General features: G+C 41.0%; 1 protein-coding gene across 1 annotated transcript in view; it reads left to right on the top strand.

The window, feature by feature from the left end:
• Positions 1-26,258, top strand: part of LOC144087276 (tensin-1-like) — a 43,958-nt gene that overhangs the window by 7,182 nt on the left and 10,518 nt on the right. The window contains exons 2-3 of the mRNA XM_077617686.1: positions 13,869-13,983; positions 20,280-20,317. Of these exons, the coding sequence (XP_077473812.1) occupies positions 13,869-13,983; positions 20,280-20,317 (153 nt within the window). The remainder of the gene's footprint in view (positions 1-13,868; positions 13,984-20,279; positions 20,318-26,258) is intronic.

Raw genomic sequence — 26,258 nt, 5'->3', positions numbered from 1 at the left:
CTGAAGTATTGCACAGATGCTTTTAGGTCAATGTGCCATTTAAAGGAAACCAAGCCACACTTTGATTGGTGGAGATTTGAATGGAGTCAATGTTATCTTGCAAAGACATCTTGACAAAATGTGTTTTATCGCCCTTCAAGGTTTTTATGAATAGGGTCAAAATGAACTATGATGGGCTAGCTCAGAACCTGCAGGCAACAATAATTCCATAATTATTAGAGATAAGGTCGTAAAAATCTCAAACGCCTCTGAGGATCGATAATGCTTCAAATATATCTAATGCAAAAATATTAGTTGTATTAATTGAATAACCAGACTGTTTGACCTTTCACTACCCCCATCAAATAGTTTTTCCCTCATTTTTTGTACTAATTATTTTAAAAGGAAATACCCCACATGAAAAACTATTACAAAATCGAACAAACCCAAAGGGAAGCATTGTCGAAAAACAAAAATCTCAAAATTGTAAACACCGAAAACCGATTCAAACACAATTTTTAAAAGTAAAAAAATTCAAAACAAAGTAAATACGAACTCACTTGGAGCGAAAAAAAAGCCATGTCGATTTTCGCATGAAGAAGACGACCACATCTGTCTTGTCAACAGGAGTCATTAGCCTGAAAAGCATCCCTCCCTCCCCCACTAGCGTCCTCCCTCCCCCCTTCTTCCCTCCCTTTTTCATCACTTAAAGTTCCTTCCTCGTCCCATCACTCGCCCCACCGCCTCCTGCTTTTGTCTTTTTTTTCCTCTCTCCTTCCAATGCTGCAAATGGAAGACCTGCAGCATCCCCTGGACGCAAGGATGCTGCGCTCAAAAAGATGTCATTTCACTTCTTCCAAGTCCACGTAGAACCAAGACCCGAAACAGAGAGGCCGTTCCATCCACCATTTTTTGGATGGACTCGATATTCCCGCAAGGATTGGTCTCTGTGACTTGATTGCTTTTGAAGGGGACAATGCAAGCCGGCTTTAAGTAGAGGACGCGAGGAGATCTAGATTTTCCAGAGAGGATGGGCAGACTAGGCTGGTGTCTGACTACGTTCTTTAATTGGGTGAGATTGCTCTTCTGCAGCGTCTTGCCATTTTGGAAACGCAGGAAAAGCCTAAAAAAGGTACTATTGGTAGTTTGTGGTGCATCTATGAAAAGTTAGTCTGCCCAAGTTTCACACTATAGATTTGTTTTGGTCCACTTTTAGGCTCATTCGCATTTTTGAATGTTGATTTTTGGGATTCAAACCCTATCAAGTACGCAACTGATGAATAGGAAAACAAATGTTAGTCATGGTTAACCAGAAATATATTGAAGATTTTTTTTAGCTCATTCAGGACAAATCCAAACCTAAAAATAACACTTTTGGGATGAAATTTATGGAAAAAAATCAGATTATAAAAAATATATATATCAATTTAGCACAAAATGCTAGTCTAAACAAGAGAAATGTGTATCGTTTTGGATTTGGCAATGGAAAAATTCTCCCATTGAAAAAGCATAGACCCATAAACAACTATCCATTTTTTGAATCAAAATAAACATTTAAAAAATACAATGTCTTAAGTCACAATTTCTATTTTAATATTGACAAACACTAGAAAAACATGTACACCTAGCTTTTTTAAAAGTATGATTCTGCTCTTTGAATGCAAAACTCAATCTCTGGCTACATTTGAAGCATCCAATTCAATTAAGACACACGTGGAGTGCATCGCCGCATATTCTGGCTGGGATTTGGGCACGATGCCCGTTTGCAGATTTGCTGAACAGGGCCATTAATCAAGAGAATGCGGCACATATGGGAAGACTCCGTCACACGGCAATCACTTAATGAATTGATGAGCCCAGGCAAGGCAAGGCCTTCAAAACTAATGACATGCTGCTTTAATGTTTTATATTTTACTCAAGATTTTGACTGTGGGCGAATCTTTGCAGAAATTTGCCTGATCAGAATCAGCTGTCAACTGTCATATTAAACTACTAAAGGAATAGAACTACAAATACCAAACGGTGCTTGCCGAATGCTAATGCTAAATTGCATCTATTTACAGTCGTTCTATGAAAAGGGAAAATCATATTTGTGTATGGATGAGCTAAGAGTTGAGTTATGTTGTTGTAAATCGGTATTATATACGCTGGATGACCTCATCGTGTGTTACGATTGGCTTAAAACTTGAAAATATCTGGTGTGGTAGTTGTGTTGTTTTCTGATAAGTGGAGCCTTCTTTCTAAGCGAGGAAAATGGAAAAACGTGCTCTTACATGTGAGGGCTTCAGTAAAGGGAGGGTTGGGCTTCTATTGTTTTCAACAGATGGAAGTCATAGGGGGTGGAAATGTGTGTATGTATGTGTGTGTAAATGTGTGTTGGATATTTATTTGAAGTGTCTTTCCACATGGTGACTTGCCATTCATGGGACGGACACGCCCCCTTTTGCTGTGTTTGTCCACCCGATGTCGACTTTTCGCATTCTGGGCGTTGGTGGTTTTTAGCCATTTTCAATTAGAAATTAAAAATTGAGATATAAAAAAGGGAGATTTTTCACCAGATTTTTTTATGACGCCGCAGTTAAGGGAGGCCGGCTTCCTCGCCATCTCTCAAGGACAACCAGCTGAATAGAATTGACTACTCATCTACTTAAGAGTGCGTCATTGACTTTCATTTAGGTTGTTTCATAAAAGCAATGTCAATCTTTTGTGGCAGTGCAAATTTAAGGCAAAGCTAAAGTAAAGCTCTTTTCAAAAGGACTGTTTACGCTTTATTCTTTTGACGAATAGCCAAAATTCAGTTTGAAGTTGGCCATTTTGTTTCAAGTCGACAGTATAGGCAAATTTTATCAGCTGTGCTTCCTCTAAACTTGACATTAATTTCAATATTAGCAGATAAATTGGGTGGAATTAGGTATTGTAAGTCGAATTTAAAAGGATTTCCAGGATTTAAACAAAATCGCTGGTTTGGAGTCCAAATTGTTGATATGAATTCATCAATAGGAGTCCCAAGAAGAAGAAGAAAAAATTAATTTTTCCGCCTAATAAGTACATAGACAGGCTTTAAATTTGCACAAATTTATTGAGAATATTTTTTTTTCGTTAGCTGTGAGTCCACGCTGCTCGTGCAGAACAAATGAAGACGACGGGTTACTTTTTTTTGGGAAATGAGATATAAAAGAATGTTTAGTGAAATGTGTTTTTAATCTAAGGCTTCAACTCGTTGAATCACAAAGAAAAGTCTGGACCAATAGAAAAGCAGCAGGGAATTCTTCAAGACAAATTATAAACATGAGGCAATGGAACTCGGACACATTTTCTGGCATTTGGGGTTAAATGGTTGTAGTTTCCCTTGGTGACTTTGCTTCTCTAAGGGTGGTCTGCGGGAAATACCAGGGGATTAATCCTCTCTGCTTGTTGTACGAGTGTGCGGGTGTTTTTTTGCAGGTCGGTGGATTTGCGTGTTTATACGGTGTGTGAGAAAGCTGTCAAGAAGTGTCCGTGCTCAAAGTGATTATTGGCAGCTGTTTGTGGATTTATATTATGGGATGCATTTGCAAATGGAAATGACGTGGGTTTATGTTCGCCGCTGCGAAAGGCCATCGCACAACTCTGGCTGTGGAAATTGCTCAAGTTGAGTCCTACTTTCTGGTCATCAACAAGCCATGAATCCACAGAAGGCCCATTTGTGAGCCGTTGCGCCAAAACCTGATACGTAATTTAAAAAAAAAATGGAATGTCTGTGCTTTGAACAAGCGGCCCAAAACTCAACTCCATGATCTTTAAATCGCCCATTTTTATCATTCTCACTGGAAAGAGAGTCAACGTTGAGGTAACGATTGTTGTGTCGATGCCTGATTGGTCATTTTATCATATTCCAACACCTTGCGGTCCAATCGCATTGGCGTACTCGCAGACAAGAAAACGGGTTCAACGCCAACACGTGGCAGAACTGCACAGAATTTACTTTGTCGTAAAGTCCATGCGCAGACTAATCGCCAGGTAAATGGCAATATGTAGGGTACGCCATCGGAGTTCCCAGAGTTCACAGCAGCGCAAAACTTTTCACGTTTAGTTCCAACCAAATCTGGCAGGTGAGCAGACATCATCGTCCATCTTGCATGGACAGACCTAAATCTCCAAATCGATAGATATCCAGGACCGACTGTCTTAAAACACTATGTCCCTCTCTGGTAGATGGACAAACTAGGGAGCACGGGTCGAAATACTCAAGGACACCCCATCTGTAAATACAGTATTACCCATAAAAACTGTCACGGCCAAGATGGGGGAGGTGATGGGAAATGGAAGGGCCAAAGGATCAAGGCAAGAATGAAATTAAAATAAGTGCGACCGAGAGGGGTTAAGAAGGGGGGAGAGGTAGCATGAGATGGAAAGAGGAGGGGCAGGAGAGATGGATAATAAGAGTACCCCCACCCCCTTTTACTCCATGTGGAGAGGTTGGAGCTGCCTGACCCCCTCCCCGGCAAAAACCCATGCCCCGCCGCCCCCCTTGTTCCCAAAAAAGCTTTGTGAAACTTTGCCCCGGCAGAAGGAAAAAGAGGCAGAGTGAGGAGAGAGGAGAGAGGAGAGGCAGTCCGGATCCAATTAGAGGCCAGAGCTGCACTTAGAACATTCAAGGGGAAGAAGCCAAAGGATCCGGACCTTCCCCAAGCGGTAGGCGCCGCGGGCGTCCGCTCGGTGCATCGCAATGACCTGGATTGGAGGTCCGGAAGCCCTCTGAGAGCCCCTAAGCATCCCTGTCCGTCCACCTTTGCGTGCTTCGCCATGCCGTCGGTCTCCCTCAGCCTGCCGACGGCTCTGGCCGGTCCTGCTCGTACCTGGGTCTGCCTGTCCTGCATGTTTTGGGTGAGACTATGAGCCGATTGTAGTGTGTCAGACTGTCTTTGTCTGTCTGGGAGTCTTGCATTTTTATTGTTTTTTTTGGTTCCTGGACACAAGACAACTCTGGGAATTGACTGACCGGTGTCTTGCGTTGCCTGGTGTCCATGCCCCAAGACATGAACCATGTCAAGGAGATTTTTCTGGCACAGTTCTGGTTTCTCGTGTACTTGACAAGCTCTCTGGGAATAAACTTTCTCTTGTCCTTGAAGATGTTTGGTAGCAGGCACGAGATATTTTTTTTGATCCAGACCCAGACTAACGAACCAGAGCGTCTTTTGGGTGGTCTCATTGTCCAGGTTGACCTTTCTGTGAATGAACAACTTTCTGGTGCCCAGTCTTGTCTTTTTGTCTTGTGCAAATAGTCCTGGACAATCTGTGTGGAAATGAACTTTCAAATGGAACTGCTGTTGATTTTCAGAACGGTTTTGGAACCTTGGGGATGAGAGATGTTTTTCTGCGTCCTTTTGAGGACAAACGTTCGTCTCAATTCAGACCGAGAGATCTATTGGGTGGTCTGCTTGTCGGGGGTTGGGTGCAGGGTCAGATCCCGGGCCGCGGGGGGCCTTGGCACGGCGACACGTTGGAATTAGGGAGATCCGAGAAGAGGGTGAAGATGATGAGGTTGGGAAAACACACAGCAGGGCTGAATGCCTTGACCTCTGGGTCCTTCTCAGCGCGTTTCTAGCTGCTTATTCAGCGGCCATTTTTCCCTTTCGCTTGTGTAATTGAATCTGCCCGTGCTCACTGAGGGCTTGTTTGTTCGCTTATGGCTCTTCCGGGTTGGGAACTGCAAGAAAATGCTCAGTTTTGGCTTGTCTAAAAAGGTGGCGCCAATTTCTAAGTTCAATGTAACTATGTTTGTTTTGTCGTTTAAGCAAAAACGGGTCAATATAAAAATGGTCAGTTCTGCCCAAACTGTGCCAAATCAAGTTATTTAATTTTTGTGGTTGGGATGGATGCATTTTAAATCCAAAAAGTTATATATCAAGCCGAAAACAGTAATTTTCGTCCAACTTCTGCTTTTAATGTTGCTGACGTACAATTCAACGTTTAAAAAAGAGAAAAATGCCAGGCCAGATCATCCTTGAAAAACACGAATCCCTTAAAAGAACAAGGTTTAAGCAAATTCCAAAATATTAAAACAATATAATAGAAAAAAGGCAATAATAACAAGAGCCTGATTCATTTATCCCAGGATTAAAGCGCATTCCTGCTTGAATAACGTGAACGTAAACGCCGCTCTACTCTGGATGAAAGAGGGAAATCCCTGAATAGACTATTGAGATCCATCTTTCTTCATTCTAGGCCGGTCCTTTGGGACATGACCGCACAGCAGTTTTTTTTCACGAGGGGACGGGATAATCTCGCAGAGCTCTTCATCAGTTAATTACCGAGGTGAAAGCAGAGAGTGGGGGGTGTCGTAAAAGACCCTCAACGCGCTCAGACCTCCCCACCAGCATCCCCTCCAGTCCTTGATCGACTGCGCCGAAGCGCCCGAAAACAAAGGCAGCTCATGTATTGGTAACGGTCTCAATACGGGCCCCGGCCGTTAATTGTTAATGTCGTTAATTGCATAACTGCTAGTGATTTTAAACCCAAATGTTTCCCATGTAAAAAAAATCTAAATTGGGATGGTATTTCAATGCGTATTCATACGAATAATATTCAGATTACAATGGAGTTTTGTGACTACAGTGGAAAATAACTGCAATTTGTATGTAATTCAAAACATTTGCTGGAAAAAAAAGTATGTTAATCAGGCCTGCACGTTATATCGATTGAACATTGCATCACGGTATGCGCAATAGTCGCCTCGCAAATTATTATTTTAATCGACTAAAATAGCAAAAAAAGACTTATCAATTTGGAAAAATCCAACAAATAGACAGACTCCCTTCTACCAGAAGAGTTTAACTCTACCTTTTTCAATTTTTGAGTAGTTAACAGTAGAACCGGAGTTTATTTTATCCAAATGTAGCAATTATTCTGTGTCGACTCAGACTAAATTGGGGAATCATTACCGTCTACAGCACCTGTGTCAAAGTGGCGGCACGGGGGCCAAATCTGGCCCGCCGCATCATTTTGTGTGGCCCGGGAAAGTAAATCATGAGTGCCGATTTTCTGTTTTAGGATCAAATTAAAATGAAGAGTAAAGATGTATATTAAATTTCCTGATTTTCCCCCTTTTAAATCAATAATTGTCATTTTTTAATCATTTTTTTCTGTGTTTTTAGTTCAAAAATCATTTTGTAAAATCTAAAAATTTACAAAAAAAGCTAAAATAAACATTGCTTTAGATCTATAAAAAATGGAATATTCAGGGATTTTAATCCAGTTCTTTTAATCCATTTATAAAAAAAATCTAAATATTATATCTAAAATGGTCCGGCCCACATGACATCGAGTTGACGTTATCACAGCCCGCGAACCAACCAGAGTCTGACACCCCTGGTCTACAGGTAGTTAGCAGAATTATAGCAAGCGTTATTGACTACAATAATAAAGATTCAGATGGACCAAACCATTTAAATCATACTAATGTTGTTTTATCATTATTGGGGCACCACCATGCACCCGTGTGTGGCAAGGACGCTTTGGCAGAGGCCATTTTTAATCAATGTTTGCAAATGTTTCTCTTCTCTTTTCACATGTTTGCTCTGGGCGACTTGCATGAAAAATCCCGAACAACAAAAAGGGACGGTCAACCAGCGCTTGGTTGATTTATTAGAGGTGTTGAGCTTTGTGTAAGCCCCCTCCCAAGCCTTTGGTTGGCCAAGAACCCCCCCGCCGGCCCCCCCGACTTCGGGCACGCTTGACTGGGCACATTGGCCTTAAACCTCCCATGGTCTTTTGGCGTTGGCGCGATTTGAAGCCGCTCGACTTTTCCCAATTTTTACGCTGCCTGATCCAAGGAGATTGAGTTCAATTATGTCCACTTAACTGCGCGCTGACTTTAATTCTTTTCATTCCTTTTAACGCTGCCAAATTTGATCTGAATCTCTCTCGGTCGGGGGGGGGACGTAAACTTTTGTTTGGCATGACTGCTTCTTCGCTATGCCGGAAATGTTTTTGGGTCAGTTTGACATGAGGTCATTTTGAAAATATTCCTTTTTTGATAGGCTAATCTTAACATTGGTTTCCAAGTGGTAAGTAGATCAAGGGTGTCAAACCCAGTTTTATTTTGGCCGATATAGTTAACTGACTTGCCGCCATTGGCGTCCAATCCATTCAGTGGGGAAGGAGGCGAGGTTGGAATGCCTGGGGTGCACCCCCCACTCCCCAAATGAATAGCAGGTGACTGTTCATTGTAAAGCCATTCGGACACTGGGAACCGGAGAGCGGAAGAAAGAAAGAGGAGGAAGGGAAAGTTCTTTCCAGGGTCGTCGCCGTCCATTGTTTTCCCATTGCGATTGCTGGGAGGACGAGCTTTCTCCTTTGGCTTTCTCCTTTGGGTTTCTCCGTGTTTTGAAGTCGGTCAGGCCTTGGAGGCAGCTCGAGAACCCTTTTTACAAAAGAACCTTGAGCCGTGTTGGGAGTGCCGGTACAGCCGGCTGAGGAATTTGATTGGAAATTAGGAGACATCCAGTCGAGTCGTCTCAAAATTGGCGTGCAGGAACAACAGATGAAGAGAAGTAGGCCATTGGTATATGTTGGGGTTAATGACAAAGCACTACCCCATACCTAAAAATCCCCCAAATGTATGTATCGTGATCATACAATAACTCCAATCTATGATTTTAGATTAGATTAGACCATGATTTCATCCAGTATTCGGGAAATTTCTTGGTGGCAGTAGCAAGACAGACACAAGACACAGAAGACATTGTAGACCTAGCCAAGAAACTGGAGCCTCACACAGGAAGTCACAAGGTGACTAAGACTGAGGTTACCACACAGTCTTTACTTTAGTGGTCTAAAACATGGCTCCCATCAAACTCACCCCGGAAAATTTGACAATCCCCCATCGGCAATATGATCGTTGACCTTTTCAAATCCTTAAGTGGAATCCGCCATTTTAGGGCAAAGCAGATATCTTACACAAATGGCAGGAGATGATAAACTTTTGCTAGTGGATTCATCTACATTGAAAATGGATGGCGTGGCGTCAAAGTTTGCCGACTGCGATGGCCCATTCGTCACTGCCAAGTCAAGTATTTGTTTGTTTCCGCACCAGTGAACGGCTTTCATTGGGAAAAAAAACCCTAAGAAAACTCAACTCTTTTGTCTTTAACGTCCATGTCTGTCGTCGCTGGACGACAACCGAGGAATGGGCGGAATCCAACGAGGCAAGGGTGTGGATGGAAGCCCTTCGCTAGGTGGAGATGAAGCCAAACTTGGGTGGGAAGTGGGAAGGAACCCAAGGAAGACCCATATGGAGACACGTCTCCACGGCCCCCCGCCGATCCCGTTCAAATGTCCACTCATGCATATGGTGTCCCATATGAGAGATGGCGACACGCTAACTCACTGATTAACCCAGTTGACTGGAGAGACGGGGGTTGGAGAACAATGACAGCGTCTGATTCGCCGAGGTCGGAACCCGGCCTCATTATTGACTTTATTACCTTGTTCAGACACTCGGAAATATCCCAGACGCAGGGGGGGTCCGCACTCTTCGTCTTCATGGCTGTCCCTTACTGGGATTCTTAACAATACTGACGGTGACGTGAGTTACTACGTCATTTTCAAAAATGGTCTTTTTAGGATGAGTGGTTTGCGTGTCGGTCTCACAGTTCTGGGGTCCTGGGTTCGATCCCAGGTGGGTGGAGTTTGCATGTTCTTGGCTGGGTTCTTTCTTGGTACTCCAGTTTCCTCCCACAGTCCAAAAACTTGCAAGCTAGGCTAATTGTACACTATTATTGTTGTTGTACACGGTTGGCATAAGTGAAGTAGTTGAACTAAATATGATTTTCATCAGTATAACTTTAAAATCGTCATCATAATCTGCCCGCATTTAACAGCAGATTAAAAAAAAAAGGCAATAATTGTCCATTTTTCAAACATACCCGCTTGTGGATGATTAAATATGAATAAATCAGGAACTGGTGTTTGTTAGTTCATGTTTTCTGGCTACTTAATGAACAATATTCAGTTTATTTGTTTCACTTTCCATGCAGTGAGTGGTTATTTTTTTAAGGCAATAATATATATATATATATAGTATGTATATAACATGAGCGCACATACGTGGAATATCGCAACATAGGCAAGAAGTCAGCTTTCTTTTTGGCGCTACAGATGCTCGTTAATACCAACACACTTTTTTGTTCAGTCTGCAAATGATGTAATGAATGCATTAATTGCATTAAAATGATACCCGCTGTAATCAGTGTGTGTGTGTGTGTGTGTGTGTGTGTGTGTGTGTGCGCTTACATCACTATGAGTCACACTTTTGGAATCAGTTGAGGGACGAGTTCTGCAGTAAAAAAAAGAAAAACAGCCTCCGGGTTGCTTTTGGCAGCTGGAATGCGTCTTTTCAAACTCAAAATATGGAATCCATTACCTTTTTTTTAACAGTAATATTAAGGAATAGAAAGTCTGCTGCCCATCTTCTGAAATAATTGCTCGGCTGGACGTTTTTAGGGTCCTTTTGGAATCTCTATTTGTCATTATACTCTTTAGTGGACAATTTAAGTGGACTTCAGCATGAATAATAAATGTGTCCATCTTGATGAAAATGTTTGTTTTAATATTTGAGGGGTCCAAATATGAAAAAAAATGCAGAAGATTGAGCAATGCAGGGTTCGGAAACGTATTTGAAAGTCGGCCATTTTAGTGTGAACCAACAATTTTAAGCAAATCACAGAATTTGCATTTCGGGAACCTTTTTGATGGAAAGAGCCATAAACAATATATATTTTTTCAATGTTAATCTTGAGAGCCAGTTTCCGAATTTAAAAGTCAACATCCATGAAAATGTGTGCCTTTTTTTAGACACTTTACCACTTTTAAAGTACAAAAAGTCTCTGACAACATTGTTACGTCTTTGCTAATCAATGAGTATCAAAGAGAATATCCATGCAGGACTGTTATGAAAAAAAAATATTATAAGGGCAACAATTAGAAATCAAAGGTCGGTTATTCATAACCCTGTGAGCCACTCCTGGTTTATTAGATTAGATTAGAACTTCATGCCATCCCGTATGTGGGAAATTTCCTTGGTTGCAGTAGCAAGACAGACACAGAAGACATTGTAGACCTAGTTAAAAAAAAACTGGAGCCACACACAGAAAGCGCACAAGGTGGCAACCTTCTGCAGACTGAAACTGAGGATAAATATGCGGAATCATTCTTTCAAGATGTCAATAGAATGGCAGTCACTTTGACAGTTATGCAAAAGCAGTTTCCATAGTTTACATCACAGGTTAGCGGATAGCCATATGCACCCATCAAAAGAGCCAAGTGTGGCTCTCGAGCCAGAGGTTCCCTACCCCTGGGCTAGATATCATTGGTTATTACATTGGCAAACACTCCCTAATTAAAAAAATGTCACGTACGTTAAAAAGATACATTGCAAGTTCGAATAAAAACCAACAACAAAACAGGGGTGGGCACATTTTGACATCTTTTTTCCAGCAAGCCAAGGACGGAAATGTGTGTTTGTGCTCCGTTTCCCTCCCTTTGTGCACGTGTTTGCGCATTTTCATCTTCTGTTTTAACCCGTGTGTGCTAATGAATGCCAAGCGGCAGATTATGCATGCGTCGCCTGGGGAAGCGCCGCCGTTCCCAGGAGCTCAGGGGATGGGGGGCTGCTCGGGGGTGCTTGGCCCCGGGTACGTGCGCACCCTGACCCTCGCTCCGGGGTCCCGTCTGCTCGCTTGGAAGCTTTCCCCACTCCTTTGTAGCTCTTTTCAAGGCCTGGGATTTGGTCTCCAAAACCCCTGACACCCATTGAAAAAGAAAAAGTGCCAGGGCCAACTTGTTTATGAAGATATTCCAAGAGTTGCTTTAAAAAAGTAATTAGTAATTCTTTGCAGCCCTACCCCCATGACACCCCTGCCACCCCCTAAGCGATTCGCTAGACCCTGCCTGCCCCCCCTCTTTAAAAAACAATAAACAAACTCCTCGAGTGCCAGCTGCATCGCTAATGGTCGGAAACAATTACCAGCTCACAAAGGGAAGCATGGCGTTCTAGTGCCCGCTTACTATATTTACACACTATTTTCAGGTTAAATGTCCGAGGCCGGAAATGCGGGAGGATAGACAAAGTCCCTTACCCCCGTTCACCCTCGCATTTAGGAGGAAGACAAATGTGGAAATAGGACAAGTGCTTGACTGGGTGCCCCCCTACCACCACTACCCTAGCATCCCTCCTACTGGGCAGACTCACTGAATGCGGCTTTGGAGATGTCAAGGAGGCATCTAAATAGACTCAACTAACAGTGGATTGATGGACATTTGGAGGAATGGCAAGAGTCTTGTGGGGTTGAAGTAACTATAAAGTGGGCCAGGACATGTAGAAGTATCACAATATTTACAAGGATAGTCTTTATCCTTTGCGAAGAACAAAAAATACCACCACTGTGGAGCTGAGACATCTCTGTGCAGACCCGAATGTCACAAAGCTGAGGTTTGCACATTGGAAGGAGCATCACATCGTGCATTGCGTGGTTCAAAAGGCAGAATTGAGAGCCCCAAAAAATGGAAATAGGACCAGATTGACATGTTCTAGAAATGACTGAGATTGGTTTGAGCTCAAGACATTGGTGAGTCAATACCGGGCAAATAAAGGAAAAAGATTTAGTTCGATTGAAGCCAAGATGGAGACCAGGTTGAAACAAGTCCAAGACCGTAAAAGGAGAGAAAAACTGAAACTGATTTGGGGACCAAGACTGAAACAAGTCCAAGACCAAGACAAAAATGACCCCTTGACTCAAACAAGGCCAAGAACAGTCATGAGTACAACATTGCCGATATTATTGCTTTGTTTTTGACATTTCCATTTGTTTCACTGATTGACGATGATCTAAAACGGCTTTTGTCGTTTTTGAGTTACCACTCATCTCATAACTCCAGGTTTTTGGGGGGCCAAAACAACCCTCCCGCGATACCACGCCAGTACCTTCGGCGTCCGGCCGAAGAAGCTTCCCAGGCAAAGCATCTCGAGTGAATCCAGCGCAGCCACGGCTGCTATTTCAGTCTAACTCGATTAAGCTAATCACGTTAGGTACCGATAGCCAGCGGGGAGAAATGAATGAAGGCTCGGCTTGAGCGCCATTGCCCAGCGCCTCTCAAATCCAAACAAGCGAGCTGTCACACAGGGTTCCTGAAGCTCCAAGGTCGCTCGCGTCGTTCCGTGACTTCAACCTCCGTTTGAACTCGCTGCTTTTTTGCCAATCTTTTGTTACATCTACATTCGTATTTGCTACCATGTCAACCTGAAAGGTGGATAAGCCAGTGAACTCGAATAAAACCCTGCACTTTTTTTGCATTTGGATTCTGGATGGTGATTAGAAGCAAAAGTGCCGCATTCGTTTTTGGCTGGGAGCCGCCTGCGGCTCGGGAGCCGCCTGTTCGCTAGCCCTGGTTTATTAGATTAGATCAGAACTTCATGTCATCCCGTATTCGGGAAATGTCCTTGGTTGCAGTAGAAAGACAGACACAGAAGACATTGTAGACCTAGTTAAAAAAACTGGAGCCACACACAGAAAGCCCACAAGGTGGCGACCTTCTGCAAACTGAGTTTAAATATTCCTAATCACTATTTCAAACTGTCAATGGAATGTCAATCACTTCGACAGAAGGCTCGTTCAGTTATGCAAATGCCCCTCCCCCCGCTCAGAATTTTTTAACGGATATTTATGATTAATATTCACAACCATGTTTCGTTCGTTCGCCACATTATGCAACGAAGCGTTTGGCCGACACCTGCGGGAACATCTGTTCTCAACGAAAACCATCACCTGGATGCCGTGAAGGAAAAACTATTTAGCGCTGAAGTGCCACCTGTTGATTTTATTTTTATTTTTTTTGTTGGTTCCCCACAGCCGGAGGAGTTGGAGGCTCTGCATTCTCACACGTTCCGGGAGAAAAGCTTCAAAAAGTCCAAGCACTGCTACGTTTGCAAACAACTCATCGTCCATGATGGACTTCTCTGTCGAGGTCAGTCAGAAGTGTATACTCTATATACATAAATATTAGTCATGTCAAAGTTAAAGCTGGGAAACTTGAACTTTGGAGTTCATGTTGCGTGATTTTACAAGCTTGGACCACCTTTAAAAATACTGGATAGTTCTACCAGGGCCTAAATTAACTCATGGACTGCCTTAAACTGCATTAGAATCTAAATAAACTGGGCGTGTATTGCTTTCAAAAGGTAGGATTTGAGTTCAAATTTGTTTGTGCCATAAGTCAAAATGTTCTGACCAAAAGAATATGGCTGAGGTTCTAGTTATTTTTATAACCCACAGTTTGGGCATTAATATTGCGGAAAATACAGTGGTACCTCTACTTCCGAAATAAATTGGTATTGTAATTTGGATTTTTTTTGTAAGTAGAGACACATTTTACCTGGAAGCGCCCTAATCCAGTCCAAGGTTCAAATCCAGCCTCTGAAACCCTTTAAAAAATTCTAAAAGTATAACAATATTCCATCGGTGAGATTATGCGTTCCGTAACTTCAATTTGTTGACTTTTGTAACTTGAAAATGTTGTAAGTAGAGGTACTGCTGTAAATGCACTAGTAACATATTTAATGATTGGTTGAAAAAAACGTTCCATAACATTTGAATAGAAACACTTGTTAAAAATGTGTCTCTTTTTTAAATCTTAAAAAAAACGTAGTTTGAACATTTTAATTCAGTAAGTCGTCTTACCAATAGAAGAATCCTACGTACCATTGGTGGCCCTCGTCCCACACTTTGTAAACCCCTGCTTTTGAGCACATAGTAATAGAAGCGTTTGCCCCCCCAACCCCTCTGCGCCCCCGGTGTGCTGCTCTTGTTTACCAACATTGTGCAGTCACATGGTCTTTGGATGACACAAGCACTTGGACTTCCTCCCACCCACCCATGGGTTGCCAGGATACAAGGTGTGGGTTACGCTCACAATAGGCGTGTTGACGCAGGTCTGCGGCGCTGTTACAAAACAAGGTGCTCGTAATGGGGTATTTTGGGACAGCCACAGGCCTCCGGGGCAGGAAGTCACTTTGTTTTTTTCCCACCCATTGACAGAGGCACAGGTTCAATTTGTGGACAGATTGAATGAAAAACACAATTGAGTCGTGCATGTACTGCATGCGTGTGTATGTGAAAGGCACGGTGGAAGGTTATCATCGCTATGGCTGAGCTCATACAGCTGGTATGCAGATCACACATACATACACACACACACACGGGTTTGCAATATTTTGTAATCAAAAAATATTTGCAGTTAAGGATTTCTAAGCACCCTCTGGGAAATAATTTTCCTGTAGCGATTGATTTGAAAAATGGTCATTTCCAACCAAAAAATATTTTTGTTCATATAGCTGCAAGCCATTAAATTATTTTTAAGTCAAAGTTCCCCCCAAAAAAGTGTGTGCACCTGTCGCCATTCATAAAACGGAATAATTTGCTTTCTGTTAAAGTTCGTAGATAACTGACTACATATGGGAATTAGTGGAGACTAGATTTTTATGATTACTTCTGAAAAACGAGTTTTTGTGGCACTTTTAGGCCTTTTTGGTGGCAATCTGTGAGATTGGAAATAAAGTATGGGTTGAAAAACTGAGTAGTGCAAATGTGTGGGTGAGTGCACCATCTGTTGGATAGATGGCATTGTTACAACCTTTCCCACTCTAATGAAGTGGTCACAAAGACTAACAAAAATAATACAATATAATATAATATCCATTACCATTCGAAAATACATAAGGTTGAAAAAAAGGTTCTCAAGTTTTTATTTTGCCTTATTTTAGCTTACCCTTATAAAAAAAATTCAATGTATTCCTTCCTCTATACAGTAGTTAATGTGTAAGCATGATAAATAGGAAAAGAGGGTGAGTAATCTAAATTATGTGATGTTATATTGCCTAAAATTTGAGCTCTGTACATGTATACCACCACTCAATATGCAATATTATTGCAACTTTTTCCAAAATGGCTAACATGTAGACCTCCTTCAGTCGATGTACAATCTTAAAACTTAAAAAAAGGGAGGTGTAATGGAAAATGGAATAACAAATGTAGAAGTTGGGTCTATTATACTATTTTAGTTGGTCTAAATTCCTTCATCTACTACAAATAATGTCTTGCTGTTCATATATTCATACCAGGACACACACAATTATTGATTATTTATCTGTTTGGTTGTTTGTTGTTGTTTTTGTGCTCTTCCCTACTTATCCATGGTGTTGACTACTTATGTATTTTTATTATTTATTAATTATTTATTGATCTATTTGTTTGTTGTTATTTGTGCACTTAGTGGCAAAGCTTTAAATCTTATTATACACGTGTATAATGACAATAAAAGCATCCAGTAAATAAGTACTGATAAAAAAAACATATACCGTATTTTAACAACTATAAGGCGCACCACATTATAAGGCGCACCCTCAATGAATTACACATTTAAAAAAAAAAAATCCATATATAAAGCACACTGGATTATAAGGCACCCTGTCTATTTTGGAGGAAATTTAAGACTTTTAAGTGCGCCTTATAGTCGTGAAAATATGGTACAAGAAAAATGAAGTGAGTGAGAATCTAGTCGATGGGATCACTAAAAGTACTAAAACTTTTTTTTCCTTTTTCACATGTAAAATATGTTGGCTAAATGTGAAGCCCTGTTGTAAACAATGGGTGCCTCGCTAAGGGCGTTGACTTTGGCCCGCGTCCTTCCCTTGCCTTGCCGCTCACGTGTCGGGCCAGCTGAAAAGAAAGACGACGTAATGGGGACGGAGGGAAAGTGAGAGGAAATTCTGGGACCAAGCCCACTGATTGTGTTGCGTGTTATGCAGGGAGGGGTTCAGCCCAGCCCTGTGGGAGTACACACTTGTTGCCTAAGGACTGCAGGAAGGAAAACACCACATTCTCCCTCATATTTTCCTTCCTCCAACACCCGTGTACTGTTTGGGCACACACAATTACAGTAAAAAAAAAAAGTAGTATTATAGTACAGGGCTCTTTTCTGCTTTTTTTGGACGTATTTGCTTGCTGGGTGACATGAATGCGTGACTTATCTTGCGGATTCTTGGAGATGTGATGCCACTTGCGTTTGAATAGCGACGCATCAACGCAAGCTGGATAAAAAAAGCGTGGTGTTGATAAGGCTCGACTGTGGGAAGATGTTGACATTGGCTGGATTTCCTCAAACTTTATTGTGCACTTTAGCTTTGATTTACGAGTAGCGTCATTTCGCGAAAAGAAGGAAAGGTTTACAGTAGAAGACTACTTTTTTCCTCACTGTTTAACAGTCAATTCATTTGGAAGACATTTTTTCTCTTTTTTTTGTTCATTATTGATGTACGCAACAAAAGGGGGTATTTAAAGGCACAATTAAAATATACTGCTCCTTTGTATTGAATTGAATGCTTTTATTGTCATTATACAAGTATAATGAGATTTAAAGTGGATTTAAAGTGGATTCAGAGGATGGTATATACATACATATATACACACATACAAATACAAACGTACATATATACATACATACACACACATACAAATACATACATGTACATATAGACATACATATACACACATACATATACACACATATATACATACATATACACATACAAATACATGTACATATATACATAAATATGCAAACACAGATACATACATATTTACATATACATATTTATATTTTTATAGGCTCCAGTTTTTTTACCTAGGTCTACAATGTCTTCTGTGTCTGTCTTGCTACTGCAACCAAGAAATTTCCCCGAATACAGGATGAAATAAAATTCTAATCTAATCTAATATATATAAAATACAAATTTGGCCAGGTTCATTTGATCCACGGGTGCAATTTCCAAATACATTGAATTGGCAAGTTCGTCCATTCAAATGAAGAATCTGGCAAAACTGCTTTTAAAGGGAATTAAAAAAATAACTATGGCACTTTTTAAGAATAACCTGGCCTATTAAAAAATATCCACAGTCCATAACATTTGTGAACACCCCAGCAAAATTCAGTTCCTGTTACTTGCATTTAACATGGAAAAATGTTTCTAAGTACACGGAAGGTTTTCTCAAATGGGTTGGCTCGTGTCCTTGTACTTTATTCCAGAATGAACGTGACATGATACTGTTTCTTTACTCCGCTTGGGCGACGCGAGCCGTGATGTCAAAGCCTCAAAACCTTGGGAACGTGAATGTTATTATTTTTTTTGCTAGAATTTCACGGCGCTGCCCGCATTTGATGGCCTATAATTATCAAGTCAAAATGACTTTAGCCAACACACACTCAGACGAACGCACACTTGGTACGAGCGAGCGAGCGCCTAAATAGGAACCAAATGCTGGATGATGTCATCGGATTTCTTTATTCCCCTGTTATGTTGTGGGTCAAATTGACCCATTTTCAAGTTTGTACTTTGTCGCTATGAAACCTCATCTTAGCTTATAGGAGACATATCATGCATTTTTTTTCCTCCCCACCACGATTTTAAATGGTTCCCAAATGTCTGTGACATTCTTTCATCAAAATACCCAAAGGCCCCGCAATTAAAGCATCATTTCGAAAACGCTAATGTATGTTTTGCTTCGGGGAACACAAATACCTCAGCATCCATTCTAATTTGCGCTTTCCCCGAAACTCGATGCAGCTCTGCTTGTCTTCCACCGAGCCGTGACAGTCTAATGCAGGGCTCGCGAGCCACATGTGGCTTTTTGAAATGGGTGCATATAGCTTTGTAAGGCAAAATGTACATCTAGCGGCGCTGTAACTCTCATTTTACTCCCTTGTGCATGCATACTTTGGTTGCTTAGCAACAGCGTCACAACGTTGAAATAATTCTGAGACTTTTTGTACTTTAAGTTTGAAAATAACCCCCCAAAAAGCACAAATGTTCATATTTTGACCTTTAAAGTCAGAGTATGGCTCTCTCAAGAAGTAACATTTAAAAATATTCATCGTTTTTGGCTCTTTCTGTCAAAAAGGTTCCCAATCCCTGCTTTAATGTGACCCGTGGGGTACCCCAGGGATCCATCCTAAGTTCTAGATTGTTCCATTTTTTTGTTTTTTGCGTCGGATTATTGAAAAATGCGTCTTTAGACAGGAAGAATAAACGGTTATGTAAGGTAAAGCACCGTTCCAATGCAAACACGCAATCTACTCCTTTATTTGGAAAAGCGACGCCGAGCACACAGCGGTCTGTTTTCACCTTTTTTGTCCTTCGAAAAGGAAACGGACAATTTATGAGGCGCTGGCTCATGTGCTCCTCTATTGACCCTCATTTGTAGACCCCGCATGGGGGGAGTCTAGCAAAGGGGGAGGCTTCAAAAGCCTCCAAAGGAAGCCTGCAAATTTTGTGTTGACATTCAAAAAGGGAGGAATGGCTTCTATCACATTTGATTTTTTTTTTTTTTACCAATTTCTCAAAACTCCCACACAATACTTTATCCAATAAACACACTTTTATTTATTTTTTATTTTAAACAAGGGCTTTTTTGGCCTCCCTCTTTTTCATGGGGAAGACCGAGCTCTGTTGAGATTGAATCACGTGACTAATTGACGCCCAAACCGCTAACATTTGTATGTAATTGCCTATATTGTTAGATGAAACCATAAACGGAAATTTGCTATACTCATTTTACAACTTCTAAATTGCTTACAGATGATTTGAATGAAACAAAATGCACTACAAGTCCGCACATGCTCTTCACGTTACCACTTTAAACAAGCGTAAACACACAAATGCTGTAATATTGTATTTCTTGAATGGTTACATTGAGGTTTACTCCTTTTTTTTTTTAAACAAGATTCGACTTTTTACCACCCATAATATGATTTTGCCAAATAGATGGTTGGATCAAAAATTAAAAATTTCAAAATGTCATTATTTGTGTTTATTTAGTGTTATCAGACAATCTTTTGAAGTTGAATTTTATATGACAGCTCTTCCAAAGACATCAAAAATTGAAAATTTCAATTCCAAGGACATCAAAAATTAAAAATTTCAATTTTTGATGTCTTTGTTAGAGCTGTCATATAAAATTCAACTTCAAAATATTGTCTGGTTACACAAAATAAACAAACAATGACATATTTTCCTACTTGCATTGAAAATAAACACATTTTCTATCAAAATCTGCATGCTATATAGTTTTATAGCCATTAATTTTCGACCTTTATATGCACATTTCATCAAATTAAGGTAAAAACGAAGATATCCTATCATTTAAATACCATTTTGCGGTCCAAAAGCCCTTAAAATAACCCGTCCTACTTTCTTCTCTTTCCCCCAGTGTGCCGGATTCCTTGCCACAAGAAATGCGAAGCAAAGGTAAGACCCCAAAAAAACTCTGGCAAATATCCCACCGTTGAGAAAACGTTCACGTGCCGTGGGCCTTATTGGAAATTGGATATCTTTGCGAAAGCATTTGAAGAATTTCCCAACAAGTGTTCTGTGTCGTAATGTGTTGACATTGGACCAGCACTTGAAGATTGTCCTCCAGTCTGCAAATAAAAAAAACACCTCTGGGGGCTTATCAAGCCTTCGCTCGCCTGATTAATGCCGTTTAAGGAAGACGGCAGTGGCGGGCCGTCAGGGCCTTCAAGGCCTTCTCTGCTGGCCTAAGAAATATCTGAATCATAGATTTTATTTTGTCCATCAATACTTAAAATAATTCCAAATTGTCTGTTAGCTTCTTTTCATTGCTTTTCCCCCTGGTTGCACGGCTTCCAGATGTGTTTTCATATTGAAGCATTTAACCAATCACATTTCAGCCATTATTTGTTGCCAGGGTCAGAAATCTGCCTCAAGGCCTTCACAATCAGTTCTGCAGGCTCTGCTGCATTAAACAAGCGTCGATAAGACTGTTGCTTTGACCAATCAGATTTTGAGTTGGCAACACCACAATGTAGGGATACGTCATCGCTTTGACCAACTATGATTGGCTAGTGATAGAGTGGATTAGCCAGAGCTACCAAACTGTATCTGGAGCGAGCTGCACAAGCAAATATATTGTTGTGTTGATTTAAAGCCATTTCCAAGACGGACTTTTCAAGAAAAAAAAAAGCTGGACATCATTAAGAAAGGTCGGACAACTCCAAAGCAAGCAAATCTGTCACAACCGGGAACGAACATTTTCAGCACTAAATCGAATAAAAACGTATGCCAGAAATACGACAGGACAGGCTCGACTTTCAGCATTAGCTTTGATGGCGATAGAAAAGAAGGAAGAAAGAAAGGAGGATGGATATTGTGTACAGTTAAAAAGGATTTTGGTGAGTAAAATATGGCTATATTCCTAAATAATATTTCAATTGTATGAGGTTATTATTGATTATTTTTTATGTGTCGCAGCTGTAGCTGCAGTAGAGGTTTTATAGCCATAAAATAGTTTGAGGGTTGGATTGATTCGCTGAAGGCGTCACTAGAAAATGCACGGACCGCCACTGGAAGACGGGAACGCTAAAGTTAAACGTCTGACGCGTACGTCCACCTGACCGTAGACGTACAGTAGCCTCGGTTTGGTTTCAATTAAGAGACTAGCTTTGCCCAAACCCTGTATTTTACTTACAGGAAATGCCAGAGGTGCATTGCAGACAGTCTGTACTAAATATGATGGGAAGAGGGCGGGGCCAAGGGGGCAAAAGGGGATTTTGCTCATGCTGGAACGAGCCAGAACAGTAGAGTTATGAGTCCGTTTTAAGCCTGGGACGGCTTCGGGTTTCGTCTAAGCCTTCTGAAATTTGGGGGGAACGGAGCTCGGAAACCCGACGTGTGTTCTATCACTTTGTTTTGCCCCGAAAAGGCGGCGTCAGCAGCGGGAAGTCGTTTCCGCGACGACTGCTATTTCCTCCTCTTAATTACTCGCAGCTATAAAAATATTCAAACGTGGTGGCAGCTCATCTGCGTGAAAAATGACGCACATTTCTTTGATACGTTCAAAATTTACAGTTTTACTGCTGCCAAAAACAGACACGCATAAAAATACTACTGAAATAGATTCCCACTGTATATATTAGGGCTGAATGATCATGCTCAAAATATATTTTAATCGCGATGTTTTTTTACCAACAGTGCAGTTTTTTTGCATTTTGCTATGATACTTTTCAACCAAATACGTAAGTTTAAAAAAAAAAATTGTTGCAGCTGGCAAACTCACCCATTTTTGCAACTTTATATACATATCTCGGGCAAAATGGATTTAGTTTAGGTTCCCCAACACCGGCAATAACTTAAATAGTTGTCGGTATTTTTTTTAAATGCACTAAAAAGTATGTTGCGACAGCCCCGTTGTTCCTAAACAATCTGCCGCTTGTTTCGGCGGAGTTGGAATACTTCATACTTGAAGCGTCTATGTATACAAAAGGCAAACATTCCAGTCCAAAAATCACAGAAGCATTTCCTTTTCCAAACATTTCAGAGGAACATGTCACGGCCTCGACAGGAAACAATTAGCCTGCAAAGCGGACATGACAAACAAGGGAGTGACTACGACGGGGTCTCGATTGCAATCGCAAGTCCAAAACGGCTTCTTCTCAATCATTTGTTGACCTTCCCCGAACCCTATTTAGTATGAAAACTGCTAGCGTACGCTGCCATATATGAGTCATTCACAAATCACAATAAACCATACTAAAAATACCCAAATTCATTTGACAGACAGTGACCCTAACTCAATTTATACATGAGGCCCTCTGGTGGCCAAGATGGTTTCATTCATCCCAATCAATTTATCAGGAGTTTGAATTTATAATTCAAATAATAAGAACAAATATATATTTTTTCTTATTCTAGACCAATATTTTTGTAGTAGGTTTTTTCTTTAGGGAGGTCACCTTGATTAATGTTGCCAAGTGGAAAACAGGCCTAAATCACGTGTGTGAAAATGTGTGTAACGGTCATGTGTTTATTTGCAACTGGATGTGAAAAAGGCTTTAAGGCATGTAGGCAAAATTTCACATCTTGATGATGAGTACAACTGGAAGGCAATGTTACCCCTAATATTTCATAAATCTGGGCATACAGTCAACCTACCTCAGCACAATGACGACCATTGTGACGCGACATCAGAAGTGCTCATTACGGCCAAACAAAAGTACGACACCTGTCATCACCATGTGCATTTTTACTACCCATTAATCATCTAGCCATAACATTTCATTATTAATATACATACATAAAGCATCTTCATAAATGAGACTGGAATTTGCACAAATCTGACTTACCTTGTTTTCCACGTCTGTCGTTGAGGTAGTCTGGGTTGATTAGATAGATGTCCATATTCTTCCTTTGCAAAACTCGCTCATAACTTTACTTTCGCTGCACGTTTTGCAAAACAGACTTTTCACACTCGAAAAACAAAAGATGTTCCACTGTTTCAACGCTTGTTCTTCGATTTGCACAAGCTCAGACAGCCATTTCCACGAGATAGATGCACATTTCCATTTAACGCCGGTTTGGGAAGTCGACGCATCACATTGACGTTTGCTGAGTTAGCGTTAGCCTCAGCCGCAAGTGCGGTCAGTGACGTGATTGGCTGCGTAGCGTGATTGCATCACATCCGATGATTGGCTGGATACCTGCCACTTACACATTAAAATGATACAGGAAAAAGTTAGCTATTATATACTATATATATATATATATATATATATATATAAATATAAATAAATGAATATATATAAAAAATTACAGATATACACATATATAAATAAATAGATAAATAAATAAATAGATAAATATATAAATACATAAATATATGAATAAATAAATATATACAAATATATAAGAGAAAATATTTTTTTAATTTGTTAAAAGTTTTCTTGAAAATTTTGTTATTTCTCCCCCTATAAAATGGCATCTATTTTTTTAAATAGTTTTTTGTATATGTAACACAATTTTTTCTCTCTCCAAAAGCATTTTCTTAATCATACAATATCACAAATTGTGTTTTTAAAAACATCATAAAAATATGAGATTTTATTCAAACTACCTACATCCTTCAAAGTGAAAGAGTCAAACTCTTATGTCAACAAAAGACATCTTTTGTCACCCGGATGTCCAAAAAGTCTGAGAAAGCCCATTTAAAATATCAAACATGGGAATATTTGAACAAAGGATTGAGTGTTGCTAGCTGGCAGCGGCTTTTATTTCACCAAGGTCATCCATCCTCCCAATACAAACAAAATGATAATCCTCCCCAAATATTTTCATCTCAAGTTAACTTGTGTCTTGAGACAAACACACTCATAAATATGTGTATTGCGCAGTTGAGCTTCTGTTGCTATGCAGGGTTTTGCGCAAATGAACCCTAAGCCGCATGCCAAAATGGATCAACACACCCAAAAAGCAAAATCCTGAGCATCATTTCAAGTCTGAATTTGAAAAGACAAGAGCCAAATGCCACCCAGAATGGGTCCTTACCTCTGCGTTTATGTCGTAGAGACTCGCTGCGTGGAAACGGCAGGGACAACAAACAGGAACACCCAGACTCCAACACGATGGAGTAATCAGAAGTTGCGGGAAAGAATGTCAACAGCAGCCAAGAGCGTGTAGCAGACAAGTGGCAGTGGGGTGGCAAGTGTAATGCAAGAGCGGGACATTTGGCAGGGATTCCATTCGGGTGCCAACCTTCACTGCTTTGCTGTCAGCCCTTTCAAAACAAACTTTACCCTTATTTTTTTGTTTACATACCGTGGCTGTTGGACGTAAAATCAAGTCTCTTTAGGGTCTTAATTCCACACGATAGACCAAACCCAAATTTGGGGGAATTTTTAAATACATTTTTTCCACAAATGTGTCTTTGGGTAATATGCGGGTATAAATCAGACCCTCGACTGCAAGAACCTGACTCACCCGTATGCATGAGGTCTCTATGTCCTCACAGTTTGACTTTTTCCATCCCAGGTTGGTCCTCACTGTGTGGACTTTGCATGTCCACCCTTGACTTGCGTGGGTTTTCTCCGGGTACTCCGGCTTCCTCACACGAGGTCTCCATGTCCTCACAGTTTGACTTGTTCCATCCCAGGTTGGTCCTCACTGTGTGGACTTTGCATGTCCACCCCTGGACTTGTGTGGGTTTTCTCCGGGTACTCCAGTTTCCTCCCACATCTCCTAAACATGCATACTTCTACGCTAACTAGTCCCTAGCTATAAACAATTGGTTGTCCATCTCCTTGTGCTCTGCGATTGGCTGGCCACCCATTCAGCTGGCATGGGCTCCAGCACCCCCCACGACCCTTGTGAGGATAAGCGGTTTGCAAAATGAATGAATGGTTTTAAATCTTCTTACAGAAAGAGGGGAGTTTTCCAGCATGTGAAATGAGGATGCTAATATGTTACAAAAATGTACATTTATGAATATAGACGAATGGGCGGGGCTGGATTACACATTGTTGTCGTTTCTACTCGTTTCTCATGCTTTACAACAGATGTGTGGCATGCAGATGTAATGCTAGCCGCTATTCCTACGGACAGAGTGGCCCCCATGTGAACAAACACCAGGGACTTTCCCCCCCGCGCGTCCCGGTTCAGGCCGTCCTGGACATAAAAGGCTTATCTCCCATAAACAAGCATGTTTTTTTTTCGGCACCATAAAGCGCACGCCCCCTTTCTGGCGGCCCCTCGCTTCCTTCCTGGATCTCGTCGTTAATGGCGAATTAAACAACACTTTCCGCGTCGACATCTGGCGAACACGGGGAAAATTAAGGGAGCGCATCGCGGGGCGAGCCGGCGTCCTTTTTTTTAGTGGGCTACCGCTAACTTTGAATTTTGACAGCGTGAAAGCACGTCTTGACGGGAAGTCCAAATTCAGATGGATTTGATATTTGGACATTGGATTGGATTGGATAACTATTTGGGAAATTTCACTGTCACAGTAGCAAGAGGGTGAGAATACAGACACAGAAAAAGACATTTTAGACATAAATATTTAGGTAATAAATAAATAAATGTGACGTCAATCGCTGTGAGTTGAGGCGCTAAACATGGCCTTGCCGTTATTCCTGAACATAAGCAGTAGGCACTCAAATAAAAAGATCTGCCTACACTATAGGGTTTAATTCTAATTTGTATTTTTGTAGTTTTTACATTTTGGCAACATTCCATTCTTAATGAGTACAAGCAGACAGATGATGTATTTCTCTAGAGCACAGGTGTCAAAGTGGCGGCCCGGGGGCCAAATCTGGCCCGCCGCATCATTTTGTACGGCCCGGGAAAGTAAATCATGAATGCCGACTTTCTGTTTTAGGATCAAATTAAAATGAAGAGTATA

This window comes from Stigmatopora argus, chromosome 13 (genome assembly GCF_051989625.1).
Source record: "Stigmatopora argus isolate UIUO_Sarg chromosome 13, RoL_Sarg_1.0, whole genome shotgun sequence".
NCBI classification, from domain to species: Eukaryota; Metazoa; Chordata; class Actinopteri; order Syngnathiformes; family Syngnathidae; genus Stigmatopora; species Stigmatopora argus.
Note: the sequence above shows the minus strand (reverse complement) of the source record. Positions and strands in the feature narration are given on the sequence as shown.